Source organism: Apteryx mantelli, chromosome 5, assembly GCF_036417845.1.
Source record: "Apteryx mantelli isolate bAptMan1 chromosome 5, bAptMan1.hap1, whole genome shotgun sequence".
Lineage (NCBI taxonomy): Eukaryota > Metazoa > Chordata > Aves > Apterygiformes > Apterygidae > Apteryx > Apteryx mantelli.
The window spans coordinates 19,777,948-19,798,037 of record NC_089982.1 but is presented as its reverse complement, the minus strand read 5'-3'; the positions used below and the strand labels follow the sequence as shown (position 1 = coordinate 19,798,037).

The window sequence follows — 20,090 nt, the reverse complement described above, 5'->3', positions numbered from 1 at the left end:
TCTTGCTATCAGCAAATAATCTCTGCAGAAAAAGGGGCTGTCCCCATATCTTATTTTCTTAAGATTTTTCACTTCAGTTGCAGTGAACCAGAAATGTTCCACCTGGCAGCCAGCTGAGGCGGTCTGACCCTTGTTGTCCAGCTGCTTGCTGTACTGAAATTTGGCTGCCTCGGTCGTCTCCTTGTCCATGCTGTTCTTTGTGTGGAATTTGTTCCGCAGTTGTAACTTTGCTTTTACCAAATTTCCTGATGTAGACTACTTAGGTGCAAATGAAAAATGCTAGTTCCTTAAATGTTCAGTACCTTCCAATCTTGCAGTGCCGTGTGTGGAATATCAAAGTTGTAGATAGGCTGAATTGCTGTGCTTTCAGTAACACATCGAACTTGCCAAATCTAGACAGACAAGCCGTTTTGTTCACATCTTCTGACATGTAACAAAGCGACATATTAAATCCTACAAATATGATCTGACCTGAAATCCTGGTTCTATAAATTATTCTTGCTTGAGTGTCTCACTGATTTCATGTCTGTCTTTTTATTAATATCTTCTCTCTTTTTGCTCGCCTTTCCACTCTGTGCGTGTTGTCAAGGTCAAATAAGAAAACAAGGCTAATGCTGCAGTGGAAGCTGATTCTAAAAACAATCCCTTTCTTCTTTTTGGTTCAGATTTATTATAGGTGTTTCAGCAAGAACAAAATGATTAGATACCGATACAGCTGGTGCCTTTTCAACTGTGCAGGTTCTGTTTGTTTGTTTCTTAAAGCAGATAAAGCAGGAAATCTATCCTTACTTGGCCATAGAGGTCAACTCCTGTAATTTGGAAGACAACGATTCTGTGGCTTGTGGATCTTAGAAACTTTTCATAGTTGCCATTTTCTTTTCTCCTGTTACTACAAGGAGAAATCAAAATGCAAATACTTTGAAGCTCAACACTTCGAGGGTGATCTCGGAAAAGGAGCCTGCTGGTGCCTTGTGCCTACGTTGTTCCTTCGACATTGGAATTGTAAACCAGTGTGTAGCCGCTTCTTAAAACCAAGACAGCAAAGTCTCCGGTGGGGGAGAGCGGACAGTCCTGTAGAAGCAGCACAAACACTGTCTGTTTTGTTATGAACTAGAATTTTTTTATGTAGTGGTGGAGAGCGCGGTTCTGTGAGCAGATTATTTGGTGAGCCCTCTTTCCATAAATGATTTTTGTCTTGCTTAAGGCACTTGGCAGTTGTAGAGCTGCCAAATGCCTGAAAGTTGGTTAGTAAACAGGGGTGCTTGTAGTTGCTAATGAATTTCATTTTTGCAGTGGGAAAAGACTGAATCAGAGTCACAAAAACACTTGCTAATGTCACCTGTTGCCTAGGTATGAGTTATTTCCTCATCTAATACTATGTTTATTTTGTTTGCAGTGGCATGCTCTCTCCCGTGAAGAACAAGCGAAATATTATGAACTAGCTCGTAAAGAAAGGCAGCTACACATGCAGCTTTATCCAGGCTGGTCTGCAAGAGACAACTATGTAAGTCACTCACTTAAAGGTTCTTTTAAAATTAATTTCCTTTACCTAACATGTGGGGTTTGGGGTTTCCCCCCCTTTTTTAACTGTGGAAAGCTTTGGAAGGAGGGATGGTGAAGAAACATACATAAGCCATATATTTATTTGTACTTCAGGCATCCAGAAAACTTTGGATTTTGTTGTCGATGGCGCAGTGCATCTTATGAAGGTCACAGTTTTTAAGGGAAAAAATTAGCACATAGAATTTTTCTAGGACAATCATAACTACTGTCTGAAAGCTTATGTTGTACTGTACAGCTGAGAATTTTTCCATAATTTTCTAACTGATCACTTGCTATCCAGAAATCTTCTTTAGACTTGAGCAGGAATGGGGTCTCTCTCTTTTAGGAGAACCTGAAGCCCAGGTGTCTTGATGCAAACTGAACTTTAGTTGAAAGTAATTCAGGATGGTCCATATTTGAATGAAAGCCTGCAAAATTTGTATAAGTAAGCTTTATGATAGATTCTGCTTTTATGCAGTTTGGCGAAGCTAGGAAATTTTCTTACAATAACTGTTACTTTATAATTAAATATCAGATGAAAGTTAATACCAACAGTGCAGGTATTAATAATATTTTCAGCATTTAAATGACTCTATTACTAAAACTGTAGAGAGGCAAGATCTTTTTGCTTTGTAAAACAGACCATAAGATCCTTGCATTGGTGGTATAGTTGGAAACCACCTAGTGCCTTGCAGCCTGAGAGGTAGCAAAGCCCAGTGGCTGAGACTGGACCGCTTTCTGTTGACGTGCCGCTACGCTTGGGGTAAATATTCCAGGAGCATCTTAGCAGTGCAGGAACCAAGTACCAAGTACTTAAATTCCTAATGCTTTGGAAATGCAGACTTACGAATTTCCCGGTATCATGTCATACTATACATAGTCAGGTATCTGTGAAGAAGCAGCATAATATAAAGTTGAGGTTTATCTCCACAACTGAACTATTGTGTTTGCTATGAGCCATCAGTATAATTGTATGTTATGTAATAAAATTTGAAGGCTGCAATCCCTAAGAGACAGATCCTAGCCTGTGATCTGGACTCCTTTCCTTCCGCTGTCAGCTGTGACAGTATTTACTTTGCTAGGAAGTGGACATGCTATATCTTTCTCACTTTCCCATCTGCAGTAGGTGGGCAATGGAATTTCTCTATTTCAGGGGTGTCCTGTGGACATCAAAGATTGTGAGGCACCCGGATACAGTGATATTGTATCTAGGTATGATACTGTAGAAGTACCAAACATTTCCAGAGCAGCACGGCTATTGTTCTATTTAAACAAAATTTTCTTTGTGAGCCAGAGTCTCTTAGGCAGACTTCTGGCAAGGGAGGCATCCACGCAGAAACCACGTGATTGTCTCCAAAGCAAATGCTTTGGTCTTGCTGACAGCCATGCCCAGTTTTGTGAGCACAGATACTACTGTAAGCCCTGTCAGCTTGTTCCTGTCTATTTATAAAATCTTCTTTCCTAGCAGATGAGTTGTGAACATACACAGGGAGGGCTTATTTCCAGTACCCAGGCCATGCCAGCAGAGCTGTCCTGAAATACACCTGGAAACAAATAGGGCGCTAGTGACACACTCCTAGAAAGTAAGGGGATTTCTATTTCCTTGAACTTTCTTGCTGGAAAATCAAACCACGTTGGAGCTGTGTTAGCTAATGCTTACTGGAATTAAGCCTTCAGTACTGTGGTTAGCTTTTAAAGTACTAGAAAGGTATCTTTCAGTAGCATATATTTACTTGAGGAACATTTATTGCCCTGTGACACTCAGGCACATTGACTTTAAGAACCTGATGTGTTTTGCCACAGCCTACTGCCATATAGGACAAGCAGTGAACCTGCAGGTCTTTAAATGCCTTAAATGCCACGAGAGATATTTAGAGCCTATAAGATGGCATGTACAATTGTCTTTGATGTGCCTTCCTACTTAGATCCTGTGTAAAAGTATAGCTCTGAAGTATTTCAGTCATGTATGTTACAATGGACAATTTTCTTAGCTTTCCTTTTGCAGTACTTCTCTCTCCAAGAATGCACACATTTGTCACAGCAGTAATGAGCAGGTGAGCGAGGTAGATCATAGTTTGTCACTGAAACTTTTTCAGATCTAAGTTATCTTTTTCTTTCATACTTTTTTCAGCTTGATCAGTCTAAAAATGCAACTGTGTTCACTTAGCACAGATATTATTGCAGTATTCTTAGAGCTGTTTGACTTAGGGGAGACTCCACTTGTGTGATATGGCTGGATTTCACAAAACAGTATGATTTTAAAAAAAGAAAGAAAGATCTATTACTTAGTTTTGATTATTCTGTTTTGGTTTGCCTGGTTGTTCAGGCTTTCAGCAGCCTCAAGAGAACATGAAAGCATTGCTGTTCATCTGTTGACAGTATCTGTGTACTTCTTATTATATGTTTTTGTTACCAACATTCAAAGCATTCATGCAAAGTTGTGTGATAGCTATGAGAAGAACAGTGTCTTCGTAATGTAATATTGTCTGTGTTTGCTGAAGTTGTCAAAAATTACTTCACTTGGGACTGCTAACAACTAGTTTTCAGCCTAGCCTTTTCCTTCCAATTTTCTGATTCTGATACTGCCTAGATGGATCTCAAATCAGCTTTCAGTAGGTTTTGGCACTTGAAATCAGACCGCTCTAGAGAATAAAATAAAATTGTCCTCACATGATTTTTATTTTTTTTTCCTTGTTAACAGCTGCAGTAATGCAATGTCTCTGTAAAGAAGCCTTGTCTTGGTGCCTAAGTGATAAAGCACATTGCTGTGAATTTCACAGAGCCCTTCAAATCTGCTTTCCAATTTCTGGTCTCGGTCCTGTCTTTGGGAGCTCACTTGCAAAGCGTTGCCTGGCCCTGTTGCCAGGCTCAGGATAAGTAAGGACAGGAGCTTAAGAGTCATGGAGGCCAGGACTGGCAGAGCAGACTGGAAACTACTTAAATCTCTCTGCCAGTAGCTTCTCACAAGCTGGTGCTTGGGGCTGTGACTCGCTGTCTGTCGGTGGCCACTGCAACAGTTTGAGGTGGTTTCTCACATCACCTGCTCTCTGTCCTGTCCCCAGGCAAAACTCACATATGAAAAGAAGTCATATGGAGGAATAACCAGATGACAGTTAGAGTGATCCAAGATGACTGAAGTTTAAAATTGTGGGTCTAAATTAATCAGTAGGTTTCTGAAACACTGTGCTAACCGGATCTCTGGCCTTTTCCATAGACGGGGGTGTGGGGAGAAGGCAGAGTTTGTGGGCTGGCATGATGAGCCTGGGCTGACGTGCTGATGCCAGGGTGGTGTCTAAGGAAAAGACAGCCGCCTGACGGCCGTGTTGTCCTGGACTCCGGTCACGTTGAGGGTACTCTGCTGCACAGCAGTCTGTTACTCCTTGTTACACAGCCAGTTCTCCAGGCACAGCCATACAAGACTTGGCTTTTTAAGTCACAGGCATTATCAGAACAAAGTTTTAGCTGGCTGGTTTGCACCCCGGGGACAAGTCATCATCATCTTAGGTACTTTCAACACCCTGTCTGCTGTTGCCATGTACGCCAGTATTAGTATCTGAATGTGTGAAGGGTTTTTGTAAGAGCTGTAAATTATGATATCAACATATGTGTCATCAGTTTATTAAGCATGAGAAGTCTTCTTGATGCTTGCAGTTGCCAGTGTTAGTTGAAAAAGTTGAGAAATAGTAATTTCATGCAGATATAAAAATGTGTATTGCTCAAGTATGTATTTCTCCATAGATGCAGACAGCAAACCTAATTACCATTGAAACAGTTGGAATTGGGTTAGAGAAGGTTTTAGCTAACCTGAATTTTTTTTTTTCCCCTAACCACTTTCTCAGTTTTCTTGATGTGGATCGTGCCGGTTGGCTTTTGTTTCTATGTTGTGAGGTGGCGGGAAGGGACAAAAACAGTTGTGTGTGTGTAATGGTATGGTAAAATTGGCTATTTTGCAGGGGAAGAAGAAGAAGAGGAAGAGAGAGAAGTTACAGGAATCAGCATCAGGTAGGCCGTGTGACCAACTCTTACTTACCATTCACCTTAGGTATATTTTAGAAACCAGGGCTGGTGCTATTTAATTTTTACATGCTTTTCTCTTTAACACCTGCTTCTTATTGATGTCTTCTTTTTAAGATAACTCACTTTGAACGCAAGCTTGTACGAACGTGCACAATACATGTTTCCTTTCCCTTACACCTTTCCCTTATAGATGTCGTGACTCCTCAACATCTTTGATCAAACTTATGCATTGCTGTCATCATTGTCCTGCTTTACCTTTGCTTTTCTCGTCATTCAGTATTGTGTTATCCTTAGACTTAACTATGTGTATCAAATGGTGTGTGGGATTATTGGATGCTGGAAACTTTACACTGACTTTTCTGTAGCCACTATAGTCTTTCTCACTGTATTTTACATTTCTGTGTACACTAACAGCTGCCTAGTAGGTTGGCTCAAAGCATCAGTGAGGTCTCCTCTTTGCTTTTTAAAATATATAAAAAGAAACATCCTGTTTTTCCCAACAAAAATGGCTGGTATAAGAACCATAAAAAAATAAACCCAAAACCAAAAACACACAAAAAATCCATGTAATATTATAGCATACAGACTTATTTGGAATGTGCAAAAACGCTGTAATGGAAATTTGTTAAAGGAAAACAATCTTCTACAGGTACAGGCCCCAGAATGACAGCTGCCTACATCTGAAGCATGGTAAGAACATCTCTAAAGCTTTCCTGCTTGAACTGAATTGTAAAATAAACTTTCTTATAAATTTTATGCAATAATATGAACTTAGCAAAAATTGCAGAAGTTTCATGGTTTTTATACCGGCTATCTATTAGGTGTTCACCATTTTACTTTCTTACCTTAACATTTTCAAACTGACCATACCTCACTGACTCGCTGCAAGTCTGCCTGTGAAGCACAAGGATGGTTTTATACAGCAATGCAAACCCTCCCAGCCAGCAGATTGTCACAATTCATAAAGAGCAGGTTAGAAGTTGGCTTCGTAGTACAATTAACGTGCTGATGTCTTCAAGATGCTGGCTGGCCGGGTACAGTTTTTTAATTTATTTATCTGTGTACTAACAAAATATCAGCTAAGAAAATAGGACTGTGTTTCAGTTATATCAAGAATTTCTCCCTTGATTGTACAGTGGTATTTTGTGTGTGGTGTGGGTTTTTTGTAATAGTTCCAGTGTGTGCTCTCCGTCCTACTGATTTTTCTCCATTCATGTCATCTTCATGGAAGGTGGAATGACTAGTTATTACATGTATCCAATAACAGCATCTAGTATGATTGTCAGTGCACGCTATACCATAGGGAGCTTCTCATTTCTTAGTGTTTGTGTTGGAAGACTGGTGATTCTCTTCCTCTCATAGTGTGATATGTTTTCTAGTAGGAATGGAGTTCATTTGAAATAATAGTTCCTTTTATGCAATATAATTAACCCAGACTGTACTTTAGAGATCCTTGCGAATTCCAGGAACCATGCAAAAAGTAAAAGTCTCTAAATAGAAATGGGCTTTTTTCCCCTCTCCCTCTGACTTGTTTGGCCACATGATCCCCTTGCCACTCAAAATAGTCAGCAGAGCGGCCTCCTGTTGGATCTCCCTTCTACTTGGACTTTCAGCCAGAGAAATCCAAGTTAACTTTTCTCTGTGCGGTATGTCAGTCATCAACCAGTCAGCATGATTCAGGGCTCTTCTGTAGTTATGCCATTATGTTGGTTAGTCTAGACTTGCTTGGGTTTAAGAGTTTATTGAAAAATATTGAAATAAAGTGAAAAGAGGCAAAATGCACACTCTTTCTGCTAAGCAAAAACAGTTCAAGCAAGCTGACAGTCTTGCCCTTTACAATATGCTTGTCTTTGCTCGCTGATTTTAGATGTGGATTGCAGCATTTGGGTTCTGTAGCCTCTACAACAAATGTTTCTGTGAAGTATTGTTACTTATAGGGACTACCCTAACTAGTGTACCCACAAAACAAAAAAAATGCAGGTGTTTTAACCTTGAATTTTATAATTAGTATTTCAGCTTAGTGTCCAAGGTACATGTTTGTGTTGTGAATATCTTTTCCTTTGGTGTGAGGACAATACCAATAAGCAAAACACATAACCTTATCTGAGTGAATGCACAAAACTTAGTTAGGATCAGAAAACGACCGAGGTTCATGTGACAGTTATACAGTGGGGAGTATTTGGTTTCTTGGATGTCGTACAATCTAAGGATGGCTGCCTTGCCTACACTGACCTCCTTTTGTTGGAATTTCTCTGTCTGTTTTCATTCTCCGTAGTAGAGAATGAGCTGAAATAGAAGAGGATGAAAGTTCTGAGTATGTGTTTTTCTTTACATTTTACTTAAACACTCCTTTCTTTCCCTTCTGCTCTGTAACAGTATGGAAGCTGTTGTATACCTGTCTCTCTGTCCACATGCAATTTATAACATGGAGTATCAGAGTGGTAGAAATGTTACTTCCACTGAAGGAGAAGTGTGCTCTTGACTCCATATATGCACATGTAAGCAGCTTCACTAAATGTTGCGTGCCGAGCGAATGCTCTCCACTGGAGATGTACAGATGTACTCTAGTTGGAAGTAAAATGCACGGAGTGATTTAGAGAACCTGAATCAACCAGACTTCAAAGTAAACTTCTTAAGGTTAAGCCTCTTGCCCTTTGCAAGCCTAATCCAAGGCATATTTTGCCCACAACTGTAATATTTTACCAGGCCCATAGCAGAGCTGTTGTAGCCTTTACTGGATGGAGACAAGAAGTTTGGGAATGCCTTTCAGTGAGCCCAACAAAGAACTCTTCAAGAGAGGGAAACGCTAGCTTTCCTACTCATATGGATGGTGCATGGGAGAGCAGTATGGAAGAGGGGAAAGGAGAGTGGGAGGTCTGGGAAGGAGACAAGCGCTCTGTTATCTGAGAAGAATCAGAAATGAGTAGGTGGCAAGACCAAAGAAAGAATCTCTAGATCAGCACAAAGGAGATCAGCCAGAGTTGTAATTATGGTGATGTAAGTGAGAAGGATGAAACGGTGGGAGGGTTGTGTGGTGGGATGTTCAGAGGAAAGTAACGGAAGAGACATGCAAACAGAAATGCTTTAAGAGATGGTGAAAGTTTTTGTCCATGAATGTTTCAATACATAACTGATCTTTAAGATGGGCCTCTGACCTGCGTTTTGGCTGGTTCATTGTTTGAGCGGTGAAATCAAGCTGGTAGCAATAAGTTGCTCCTCTTCTGAGGGTTGTATACGCAATCAGACTTCTTGTGGCTTCACTGCTTCGGATTTAGCCGAGTTCCACTCTACCCTCCACTCAGCTGGATTGCTGGTAAAACACTTTAATATTAGAACGCTTTAAGAATACTGTGAGCTGGTGCACCAGTCCTTGCTGACTTCTCCTGAGATGCTCTAAAGCATGTGGCCATTCTTGAAGAGTTATGGAACTGTCCCCAAGTAGGGTTTTGCTTTCAGTTGATACAGCATAACGCAATGCTTGAAATAACTGTTATTTATTCTCTCCTTTTGAAATCAGTCGAGAGTGGCACAAGACCTGTTAATGCTAAAAGCGAGTTTGGGATAGGACAGGAAGAAAAGGAAATGAGGAAAGCTTAGATCAAGGACAGTGTAACGCTTATGTCTGTTGAAAACCTATCAGGAAGCTGGGGTGTTTTGTTTTTACGTTAAATACAACCATTTAGAAGACTTGTAAATGGGAACAATTCTATGTCAGAAATGAAGATTTCTGATTTCCTATGTGATTTGACTTCTGAAAGGAAAAAAAAAAGCTGATTTTAGCATCTTATGATTATTTTTTAATTAATTGAAGAAATAGAAGGGTGCTGACAAAAATCCCCTGGAGTGTTCAGCAACATAGAAATAGTTAACTTTTTATGACTTGCTATGTACAGTAATTGCAAAAGGCACATCAGTTGACATATGGCAGGATGCAGTTGGGAACTCCTCGTAAGCTATATAATTTAAAACTGTGTTCTGGCATCTCTTCAAAGGCTAAAAAGAGTGATAGAGAAGTTTAATAGACATTTGAAAACCTAGGCAAAGAAGTATGTAAGTGGCTTGCAAAATTCCATGACAATTAACATTTAGTTCAGCAAAGTTTTTAAAAATAAGAAGAAAAACTTGACTAATACTGATTTACAATCAGAAGCACTTAAAAGGATCAGATTAAGACTGTTTAAACAATGACTAATTATTACATTTCAAATCCCTTACATGGAAATCAGAGCCAAAATTCTGTGCAGAAGTGATTTTATGTAGTGTGTAACAATCCAAGACTGGATTATTTTTGTCTTACTACTTATAAAATAAGATGGAGTGACTTCACAAAAGTAGACTATAAAGTGGACCAATCTACAGCCAGAATACTGTGGAAAAGAACTGTGTGATGACGGCGGTCATATTTGACCAGTGGTTTCTGGCCAGCATCCTAGAAAGTAGATGAAAAGGGGATGTGGTGCATTGCTTTCTGAAGGATATGTTTTCTGACATGGCTTGTCCAGTGCTCTTGAAATTGCTGCTGGAGTAGTTTAAAACAAAAGAAATGCCCTATCCATGCCCTTGACTGTTCAGAGGTTTTAAATAGAGCCTGGAAGATTTGCACAGAAGTTAGTATGTGAGAAATTGTGTGATGACGGTGGTGCAGAGACATGTCGTGATTTGCTTTAAAATTTACACAATTTCCATGTGACCCATGTTTCCCTGGCCAGTAAGGAGTGGTCTTCATTACAGGCAAGGCAGACGGAAAGGAGCGCTTAACAGCGTGATCAGTCGCCTTCTGTACTGTGGGAGAAAAGCAGAAAGGAGAGCACAATAGTAGGGCTTTCCTGTGTCCCAAACATGACTAATTACTGGAAGCAATTAGTTTGCTGCTTTCCCTTTTGAATCATAGAACTGCCATAGGATTATCTTTGAATATTAAAAGCAGTCAGGACAGGAAAGTACATGGCATCTTCTGAGATTTAATGCTGCATAAAAGTGCTCTCAGCTTAAAAAAAAAAAAACAAAAAAAAACCCACAAGAGGCATTTGGGCCCTGTTGGCCATAACATTTCTGTAATAGCTGAAGAACCAGGGGAATTTATAAAAGACCAATAAAAGAGAGTGAAAAATGAACAGAATAAAATGTGTTAGATTGAAACATTTGTTTATTTTATATTATCAAAACAGATGTGAACTTCAGTGCTTTTTTCAGATAGGCATGGAAATTTCCAAAGACAAGGGTACAGACCTCACATAGAGCCCCTACAGCAACGAAATTCTGTGCCTGATGTTGCTGATCTTCCAGTATGAAAGACAGAAAACTTCTTTTCATGCTCTTGGACACCAAGAAAAAAAAGTCAAAAGAGCAGACCCGGAGGGGGGAGCTGCTGCCTGTTTAGATGGCAGGTACAGGGGGCACTGACACCTGCTGGGAGGGATGCAGCAGAACATGGAGGAGTTCTTCACTTGGCTTTACCAGGCTGGCAGAGGAGCCTTCTGAGAGGTGTGTGAGGGAAGGCTATAAAAGCTCTTTTTGGGTGAAGTTAGTGACTACCAGAGAGCTAACTGGCAAGTCAGGGTAGGGACCAAGCATAGGTTTATAAATTAAAAACAGCAGAACAGTTTCAGCTGGACAATCAACGTAGATACTGGATTAAAAAAAAAAATTCTAAGCATTTACAGAATGTTCATTTTTGCAACCAAAGAAGTCTAGCAAGGTCAGCTATTAAGTCAGCATCTCACATTTTAAACTTAAAAAGGACAGAAGTAGTTAACTCAGCAGGTGAATGTCTAGAACCTGTTTATTTTGTCAGCAATGTTTCAGAGTTGCAGATACTGCTGTGCAGGTAGAGATACTTAATGAGAGTTTGAACAGCCACATTTAGAAGAAATCAAATAAATAGTATCATTTCACTTCCAAGGTGCAAGTAGTAGGAGGCTTGGGATAGAAGGAATAGTGGGAAAACTATTGTTCTAACACTCTTCCTGTGGGATAGGGTGGGGACAGGGAGTAAACTGCTGGTGCTCCATTCTTATCTTCCTGAAAATTTTATATTTTAGCAAATTAGTAAACAACCACCAGCTTGAGAATTGTGAAGTCATGAAAAAAAAACTCTGAAGAAACAAACTGTTTCATAAAGAAGACCATAAGTTTTTGAAATGTGGTTTCATTCCAAATTGGAATAAAACCCGAGCATTTTAGTGTCTATATCACAGTAATTCATTTAGACTTGCATTTTCATTTTGTAGTGTACTTGTATGAAAAATTTCAAAATGAGAAACTGATCCTGTATTCCAGAACAGCTAAAAAGCAAGTTGTTATGACATTGCCAGAGTCTCTCTCACATGTTCCTGGAGACTAAATTTGGGTGAAATCTCTCCTCTAATTTCAACAGAATTGTATTCAGATGCAGTTCTGCCAGAGCTTTTCCAGCAAGCTCTAGCAATGAGTTTGTTCTTGTCTGCCTCTGACACTCACGGAATATGACTGAATTTAAGAGGTATTCCGATATACATGAATGCAAAACCAACCACCCTGAAGATAAATAAAATGAAACAACCCCCCCAAAACCCCAAAACAAAGACTCATAGATTCTGATGTGGCAAAAGATGCTGCTAATAGAGCCAACCTTATAATACCAGTCAGTTGCTTAATTTTCTACTTTAATACTTTTCAGTCAAGTCATCCTTTAAACCCACTGATCCTTTTACCCACTTGTTAAGACTGTAGCATACAAAAATTTTGAAAGTGTGCAGGATTGGAAAGCTGTACAAGGAAGGAAATTCACAGCAGGACAGCTGAAGTACTGCAGTTTAGTCAGTAACATACGAGACTGGCAACCAGTTGGACAAAATGTGTTTTAGTCTAATTTCTTAAGACGCTAGCTTTCTGCCATTGGTTCCAGGGGTAGGAGCAAATGTTGGAAGCATTTGTGCAGAGAAGGTGTCACTGGGTACTGGTGTGTAGTGTGTGAGCAGGGTCAGATGCAACTGAGGGAAACAGTAGCAGTGACCATCTCTCCTAGTTCATGTTCTTGCCACTGATATCACGAGAGCTGGATCAGTGGGGAAGGGACCTAAGAAGGCTTGACTGTGAGCAAAGAGACTTAACTTCTGAGGTTGCTTCTTCCTTGCAAAAACAGGTATGAATTTCCTCATGGATGTTCAGTAGCATCTTAATAAAAACTCAGGAGTTTTGGGAGCCCTATATCCTTCACCCCAGGATGCCTGAGATTGCGCGAGGTAAAATGTTACTGCCAAAACAACTACATATAATTAGTTTTACTGTGCTTGCATTGCTTGAAATTAGGTGAGATTTTGAATAGTTGTGTTTCTTCCCATATGTGTGTCTTTTGAGATACAGAACAGGAGGCTTGTGTATTTTGGACCAGTAGAAATTTTCTGCTGTGAGATGACTTAAATGCATCAAAGTGAAGTTGATGTGTTTGAGCTTTGCAGTGGTTTCTCTGCACAGCCATTTTTTACAGTGGTAAAATGTACGGATGCATGTATGTAGAAGTGTTGATGAAGCTCTAGAAGATACTCAGGTTACATCTGACTATTTAAATTATTCCATATATAAGCAGCTTTAAATGTTGAGACTATCTTTCAAAGTATAGTGTAAATTCTAAGCTAGGTTTAATTGTGGCAGAAACAGTGATCTACAGAGGAAATTCTATGTATGTTATCTTTTTTTTCTTTTGAAAGAGTTTTTACTTAAGATTTCCTAATACTTTTCCAGTACCTCATGTCTTTGCTGTTAGAGCAGGTGAAAGAACTGAAGTAGCTATTTCAGTGCCCACAGAACAGATGCATCTCTCTTCCCAACTCTTAATCTATAAAATAAACAAGGTTTGGAGTTAACAAAAACAGTCATGAAGTCCTGGCTAAATAACTTTCCCCTTTCTTAGTGCTTTAACACTTACAATTTTACCATTACTTCAGAGAGAAATGAGACCCGAATGGTTCATTTCTTTCTTTCAGAAAACAAACGTGAAACTGTCTTAATAGTCTTTTGAATATTTATTATATACCATGGAGATACAAAAGGGGCACAAGCTCTTTTTTTTTTTCCTTCTCTTGGAGATCATTTTTAGTATATTATTCTTCTCTAAGAAGCTACTAGAGACAGCTGTCTAGAGTTAACCTGTTTATTATTATAAGCATGGAACCTCCCCATCCTCCCAACAGGAAAAACACGTCACAGATCTTCCAGTATAATCATTTTAAAGACTGCAGCTCAGAGATAGAGCTTCCAGTTTCATACTGCCTACACTGGGGTCCTTTGATAAGGGGTGATGCCTGTGTTGGCATCACTGACTTCAGCTGTACAAAGCTACACCAGCCTTAAAATATCTGGGCATTTCCAGCACTGATACTAACTTACTCTGAAATAGGTCTCTGAGGGAAAGAGTATTACTGCTGTTTACTTAATGCATCTAGCTTAGGCCAAACTAAGAAGACAAAAGTTAAGACACTAGGCTCCACCTGTAGTCAATGCAGAGGTATTTTCAGGGGGCACTACTTCAAGGCATCTTAAACACTAGTAGATATTTTGGCACTGCAGACTCCTTCCACAGTTACCAGCAATGGGCTGAGGCTAACAATAGCAAGGAAAAAAAAAAAAAAAAAAAAAAAACAAGAAAAACTTACTGCCATTGACATAGCTTCAGCACGGCAGTATCTATTACAGTTTTAGGGTACAATTTTATGTTGTTTCTTTGGCAACAAAGGCAGCTTAAAAGGTTTTCTCTGCTGCCTGCCTGTATCCAGCTCTGGCAGAGAGAGCTTGTTCCTGTCTCCTGTAGGTCTCTCCATCCGTGTGCTGTAACAGCTTGTGGGACTCTGCAGCAAATCGGGTTACTGAAATGACTGGGGTTTTGTTGGGAGGTGCTTTTTTGTTTAAAAACAACAAAGGTTGTGGAGTGTTTGTTTTTGTTTGCCCAGAACATTTCAAGGATCTGGTTTAGGCTAACCCCACAAACCGTGGCACAGCTGGGCAGGAAGAGGAGCAGACTGCAGTGCCTGCATCTGTCATCTTGTGCCTGAATCTCTTTACAGCTCTGCTGCTTAAGAAAACACAAAGGGGCTTCACACACAGAGGGAACCTTTCTGCTAAATAACGGCCTGGTTTTGCACGCTCAAGTTTGTGCAGTATTGGCTAAATACTGGCACTAAGCTGAACATGTTTGTTTTGGACTTCAAAAGAAAATGATGCAGTTTCAGTTGTCAGGCCCCTAAGTTTGCCATGTTGTTTGAAGTACTGGATTAAAAGCCAGGTTTGGTCACTTTTTTTTTTTTTTTTTTTTTTAAACATATACACATAACTAACTTCTGTCTTCCTGTCTCTCCTTACAACTGTATGAAAACAACCTATGGTAGGGGGAAGGTGCAGAAAAAAGGGCCTGTTTTAAAGTTCTTAGTCTTGCCTTCTATGAAGGTTAGCTTTCTCTCTTACTCTGTACTTACATACCCAGACACTCTTAAGCTTCTTCATCTACCTCTTCCGATTAGCATGACCTGGATGAAGCTGCATAATCCTCCCTCACTTGTTCCAGCAAAATGGAGATGAGTTAAAGACTAGGGAAGAAGAGAGGAGGAGCGTAAGGCCTTGGTGGACCCACCCTTCAATCCATCTCATTTCAAAGAGCGGGGAGGAATTTTGATCCCTCTCTAATGCTCGCCCTCAGCCACTGAGCCCTGGCTTGTTAGGAGGCTTTATTCTTACTGTAGTGATTCCTGAAATCCAGTTTATCATTTCAGTAGTAAGGCTTTTCTTCTTACACTGAATTATTGTTGAATTTTATTTCTGTTTCTTATTCAAGTTTGTTTTTTTTTTTTCTTTCCCTCCTGCAGTCAGATGTATGCTGCAAATGGCACAGACAGTGCCTCCTATTGTGGCTCAGGCTCAAGACTTCACATATGTAAAATGTGACTTGCAGCACTTTCTTTGAAGCCTAACCACAGCCAGGGAGCTGTAATTGCAGTCTTTGATTATGCCGACTTCACTTGTGGATTGGGCTTTGCTAGGGCATGCCTTGCTTGGCGAGACTTCAGCTACAGCCCCCCAGTGAAGCCTTAGATGTGGAAAGTCTTCAGTCTCCTTAGCACATGCCTGTGGTTTCTTGAAAAGAATCCTGATTTGACCTGCTTTGTATCTGTAAGGCACCACCATTGTCATTATTATTTTTTAGGTATTATTTGGTTTATCATCAGCAGAGGCAATTTCCAGTGTGTAGCCTTAGTGTGCAGCTGGGAAAAGGCTGGGTTCTAGATGCTGTTTTCAGGATAGCTACTGTGTAATTTTCTGTATTGCAGTATTCTGGAAATAAAAATACTTGGGGCTTTGCTTTGCCTGCCCCCATACAGAATTACAATAGTGTTTGCAACTTCTCTTTATTAGTGAGGGGGATGATTAGGGGTAGAGAGAGGTTATGAAAATGAGGCAGAAGCTGCTAAAGCTGCATTTGGATCGAGAAAGAAGTGATGGCCCCTGTTTGAAAAAGCTGAGGGCCAGAGCAAGGCCGTGGTCGTTATTTTAACCTCCTGACTTCAAAGACAGCTTGCTGGTAAGAGAAGGGGGGAGGAGGCAGGGAATCATCTCAACAGAAGAGCATTTCATTTCCTTCAGTGAAGTAGACATTCCTGGCTGCTAATGGGGAGTAGCTCTGAATCACAGCACTTGTATCAGACTGCTGTGAACTACTGGCCTGGCGCCTCAAGGCCATTCCTCAACAGGAAGCTGAATGTTTTCATGTAAGACTGAGAGGAAAACCTTCCCAGGAAGAGCAACCTGGACCAAACCTTTGAAAATCTGGGATGAAAAGGCACAAAATAAATATAAAGCTGCAGGGTGCTCTCCCCAGTGTTCCTCTGCTGTTTGCTTGGCCTCTCTTTCGTGCTCCTTGGAAAGGTAGAGCCCTTCATAGCTCTTTGATCCACATGTGTTACAGAGCAGTGTGCTACTTTAAAAAAGAAAAAAAAAAGGCAGGAAGCTAAGAATGCTTTTTTTAGTTGGGACTTGGGCTGGTTTTATGAGGAAATAGGAACTGAATTAGTCAATACAGACCACCTCTGTTGAAACCACTGATTTTCCAGTGGACTTTTGGCTGTGCTGTTTAAAAGGCCACAGTGGCTTTAAATGTCCTTTTGCGGCTATCAGTAGCAGGTGAAAATTGCCCTTTAGTTATCAGGGGATGGTGGTATTTGGGGGGGAGGGTCTCACTCAAGTTAAAGCGATGCAGTATAGTTTAGCATGAACTTGTGCTTGTTCTTTCTACCTTAGTCTGTAGCTAAACTTCTTGATAGTCCTCAACTTTCCCTTCCACTAAAAGACTGATCTTGGGGGTGGCCTCTAATAGGGATTCAATTTGATAGTAAGACTTTGCAGCCTGATCTTGCACTCACCAAAATCAAAGTGTCTCGATTTTGGAGCCTTTCTACCCTGGAGTACATTAGCTTGTATAACTTCTTATTCAAGAGCAAGACTCAACCAGTATGGGCAAAGTGCTTTGTATTGTAATGAATTAAATTGAAACTGCATGAAATTGGGAAGGGGGGAAAGGAGGAGAATGTAGGTTAAAAATGGCCCTTCATTAAATCTGCTGCTGTATTATTTGCTGCTTATTTCTGCTTGTGGCTCTTACAGGCTCAAGGAATCAGTCTATTATGATTAGTCTAACAAGATGCATGCAGCTGGCAAATTCTGGTAACAGAAACTGGAATGGTGGTTGAAACAAATCTGTTACTTTTATAAAAGACTTGTCCTATCTTGCCATGCATGATTAGAGGTGTTAACAGTGTATCTTCCTTGTCTGAATCAGTATTGGTGTTTGTTCTGGTGAAAACTCTCTTACCTTCTCCGCTGAACTGCATTCCTGGTGCTAATTTTGGTTCTTCTTTAAAGCTCTGTTCATTGAACCCTCGACTTCTTTGGCAATTGGATAGTGTCTGGAGAGCTAGAGGTTAGAGTAGATTTTTGAGATACCAATAATTCTGAGACCGTTACTGGAAAGCATGTGTCCGTCTGTGGGGAAAACGCCTGACTCATTACACCAGTCACTGGGTGGAGTCCCCATTACAATCCAGTTGTCTGGTTCAGAAGGGCAGGGGTGGCTTGAATCAGCACTTGCGTAAGTAGGCCGATGTAACCCAGAGCCCTAAAGTTCAAGGACTGTTCCTCTCTGCAGAGAGGGGGACCAATACCTATAGGCTTGCACTGCAGACCTTTTCACATGCCATGAGAGCATAAATCCTCCCACAGTCCTAGGGAACTCAGGTGCCAGGTAAGTGTCCTGTGGCTCTTACCCAACTGAAAGATGTTGCCTACCTCACTGGAGAGTAGAACAAATCCTCTTCAGCGGTGCGGATGCGCAGCAGGGTCAGCATTCACAGAAGCCTCTTACTCGTCACCCATCAGACTCCTCTACCCAGCTGTTTACAGAAGATAACATTTCTTTGTTTCTACGGAGAGTAGTGCTTGAGGCTCCGAGATGGAGGTTTAATTGAACTCAACTGCCATAGTATCAAAGCCTGAGGATGTCTAAACCTGTAACAGATGTCTGGGTCAAGTGTTGTAGATAAATGAAACCCACTATAAACAAAAATTACTTCTGTAACATGCTGAATGTCTAAGGCTCTCTTTTAAAAAAAAAATTTCTAGTGAGTGGACGTCTGTTTACAGTCCAGAGTACTCTCTTGAATGAAACAAAGCCATGAATATTCTTACAAACTTCAAGCATGAGCAAGTAGTGACACTTTGCACTTAATTTTGGCATTGCAAAAGCAAGTTCCACTTAATACAGTTGTGTCACAGAGTTACAGTGACCCATCACCATGTACTTCCCTGAGAACAGTTTCTTTGAAGGGCTTGTTTAAAAATAAACAAACAAAAAATGCTTCATGTAAACTTTATCACTCTCTTTCTTCCCTCTCTGTAGGTGGGAAAAGAAACACTTTCTCAACTTGCAAAGCAAAGGCGGCAACACCAGGACCCCTTCTGGAGATGGAAGCTTGTTAAACCCTAGGTGTGTCCTTCATCCATGCAGACCACCCCAAGGAGTCTGTCTAGGATGTCATTCACCCTGATGTCACTGCTAGAGACACTGAATCATAAAGACAATCACTGCCAAAATCCTTCACTATCACAAGGTCCAGCCCTGGTATAAAAAGAGCAAATGAGTTCCTGGGTCAGCAGAGCAGCTTTTGTCTTCACTCCATCTCTGCCTTGCACTCTTAAACTCCTGTCTCATCTGTGTCCATATTGAGTCAGCAACAAAGTAGCATGGCTGTCTGCCTGCTTCAGCCAACAGAATAATGTAGACCACAGCTACCCCATACAGCACATTGAGGAATGGAATTCGCCTGGACAAGGAAGACACACTCAAACTTCTTTTTATTTAATGGTGCAACAGGATCAATTTTGGTTTTAGCTTTTTTAAGAAACTTGAATGCTTTTATATTTTAACTTCTAGTTTTTAATTTCCTTGGTGTATATTTTACTAGGTATGAGCTTTTAAACAAGTGTCAAAAATCTGAAATACTTTTTAAATAAAGGGTGGGTTTTTTTTCCTTTTTTTTTCTGCCAGAGGAAAAACCTGTATGGAAAAAGGTGGCTTTTTTTTGTTAAACTATTTGTAACAAATAGTGGCCTCTCAGTCTATATAATACAGTGTCCTACAGAATTAAATAAATGTAACAACAGTCAGCTGGTCGGTAGACATGTCAGTCTTGCATCATCTACTCTGTAAACATAAGCAATACATCCAGCAAATCTGACTGCAGTGAGTTCTCTTTCTCACCCATTCCCCTTCTCCTTGTAAAAAGCCCAGCACTTGAATTATTACTTCAATTGTTCTGTATTTGTATCTGTTTTTGTTAGCCTGTTAGTGGGATTTTATGCCAGTTGTTGAAATGAGCATTGATGTACCCATTTTTTTAAATAGTAAGGCACAGCCTTTGCCAAAAATACTGTCAACCGATTTTTTTTTTTGTCATTCCAGTTTGAGTTAATGTGCTGAGCATTTGTTTTTTTAATAAAAGCTTTGTAATAAAACTAAAGTCAATTGTCTGGCTTCAAAAAATAAAAATGGCTTGCACTTGGAGGAGCAGAATTCCTGGAAGGCAGGAATAAGCCCACAGAGGCACAGTCATTTCTAAGGCTGCACACTTTTGGTGCATGCCATGTGTCTGGCTGTTTGCTTACCTGAAGTAAACAGTCATTTTTGAAAGAAGTGCAACCTTTTTCTTCCCAAAGTAAGCTAAACTCTCCTGTTCTCATCCTGGGAGTAAGGAATGGGCAGGTTCAGGCTTCCCTCATGCTTCCAAGTTAGAATTGGGCTAACTAGAACTATTAGGCTCTTCAATCTTTCCCTCTACCTCCAGTTTTCTACCAGAATCTCAGTGAATGCATTTGCTGTCACTGTGGTTTTACACTGATTATTAGGAACATGGCTTCCCTTCTTTCTGAATGCCATCAATGCCAAATATGGGGTCAGAGCCTACAGTTAAATTTCTTACAGCTATTTAAGTTCTCCTGCAATCAGGGACTGG

General features: G+C 40.3%; 1 protein-coding gene across 3 annotated transcripts in view; it reads left to right on the top strand.

The window, feature by feature from the left end:
* LEF1 (lymphoid enhancer binding factor 1) overlaps positions 1 to 19,603 on the top strand; it is a 65,189-nt gene extending 45,586 nt beyond the window's left edge. For 2 of the 3 annotated variants that reach the window (XM_067297599.1, XM_067297600.1), the window contains 4 exons: positions 1,397 to 1,504; positions 5,496 to 5,544; positions 6,209 to 6,249; positions 18,479 to 18,563. In XM_067297599.1, the coding sequence (XP_067153700.1) occupies positions 1,397 to 1,504; positions 5,496 to 5,544; positions 6,209 to 6,243 (192 nt within the window). In that variant the 3' untranslated portion in view covers positions 6,244 to 6,249; positions 18,479 to 18,563. Of the gene's footprint in view, positions 1 to 1,396; positions 1,505 to 5,495; positions 5,545 to 6,208; positions 6,250 to 18,478 lie in introns of all 3 variants that reach the window. The other variant, XM_067297598.1, reaches the window with a different exon arrangement.
* Positions 19,604 to 20,090: the final 487 nt, after the last annotated feature.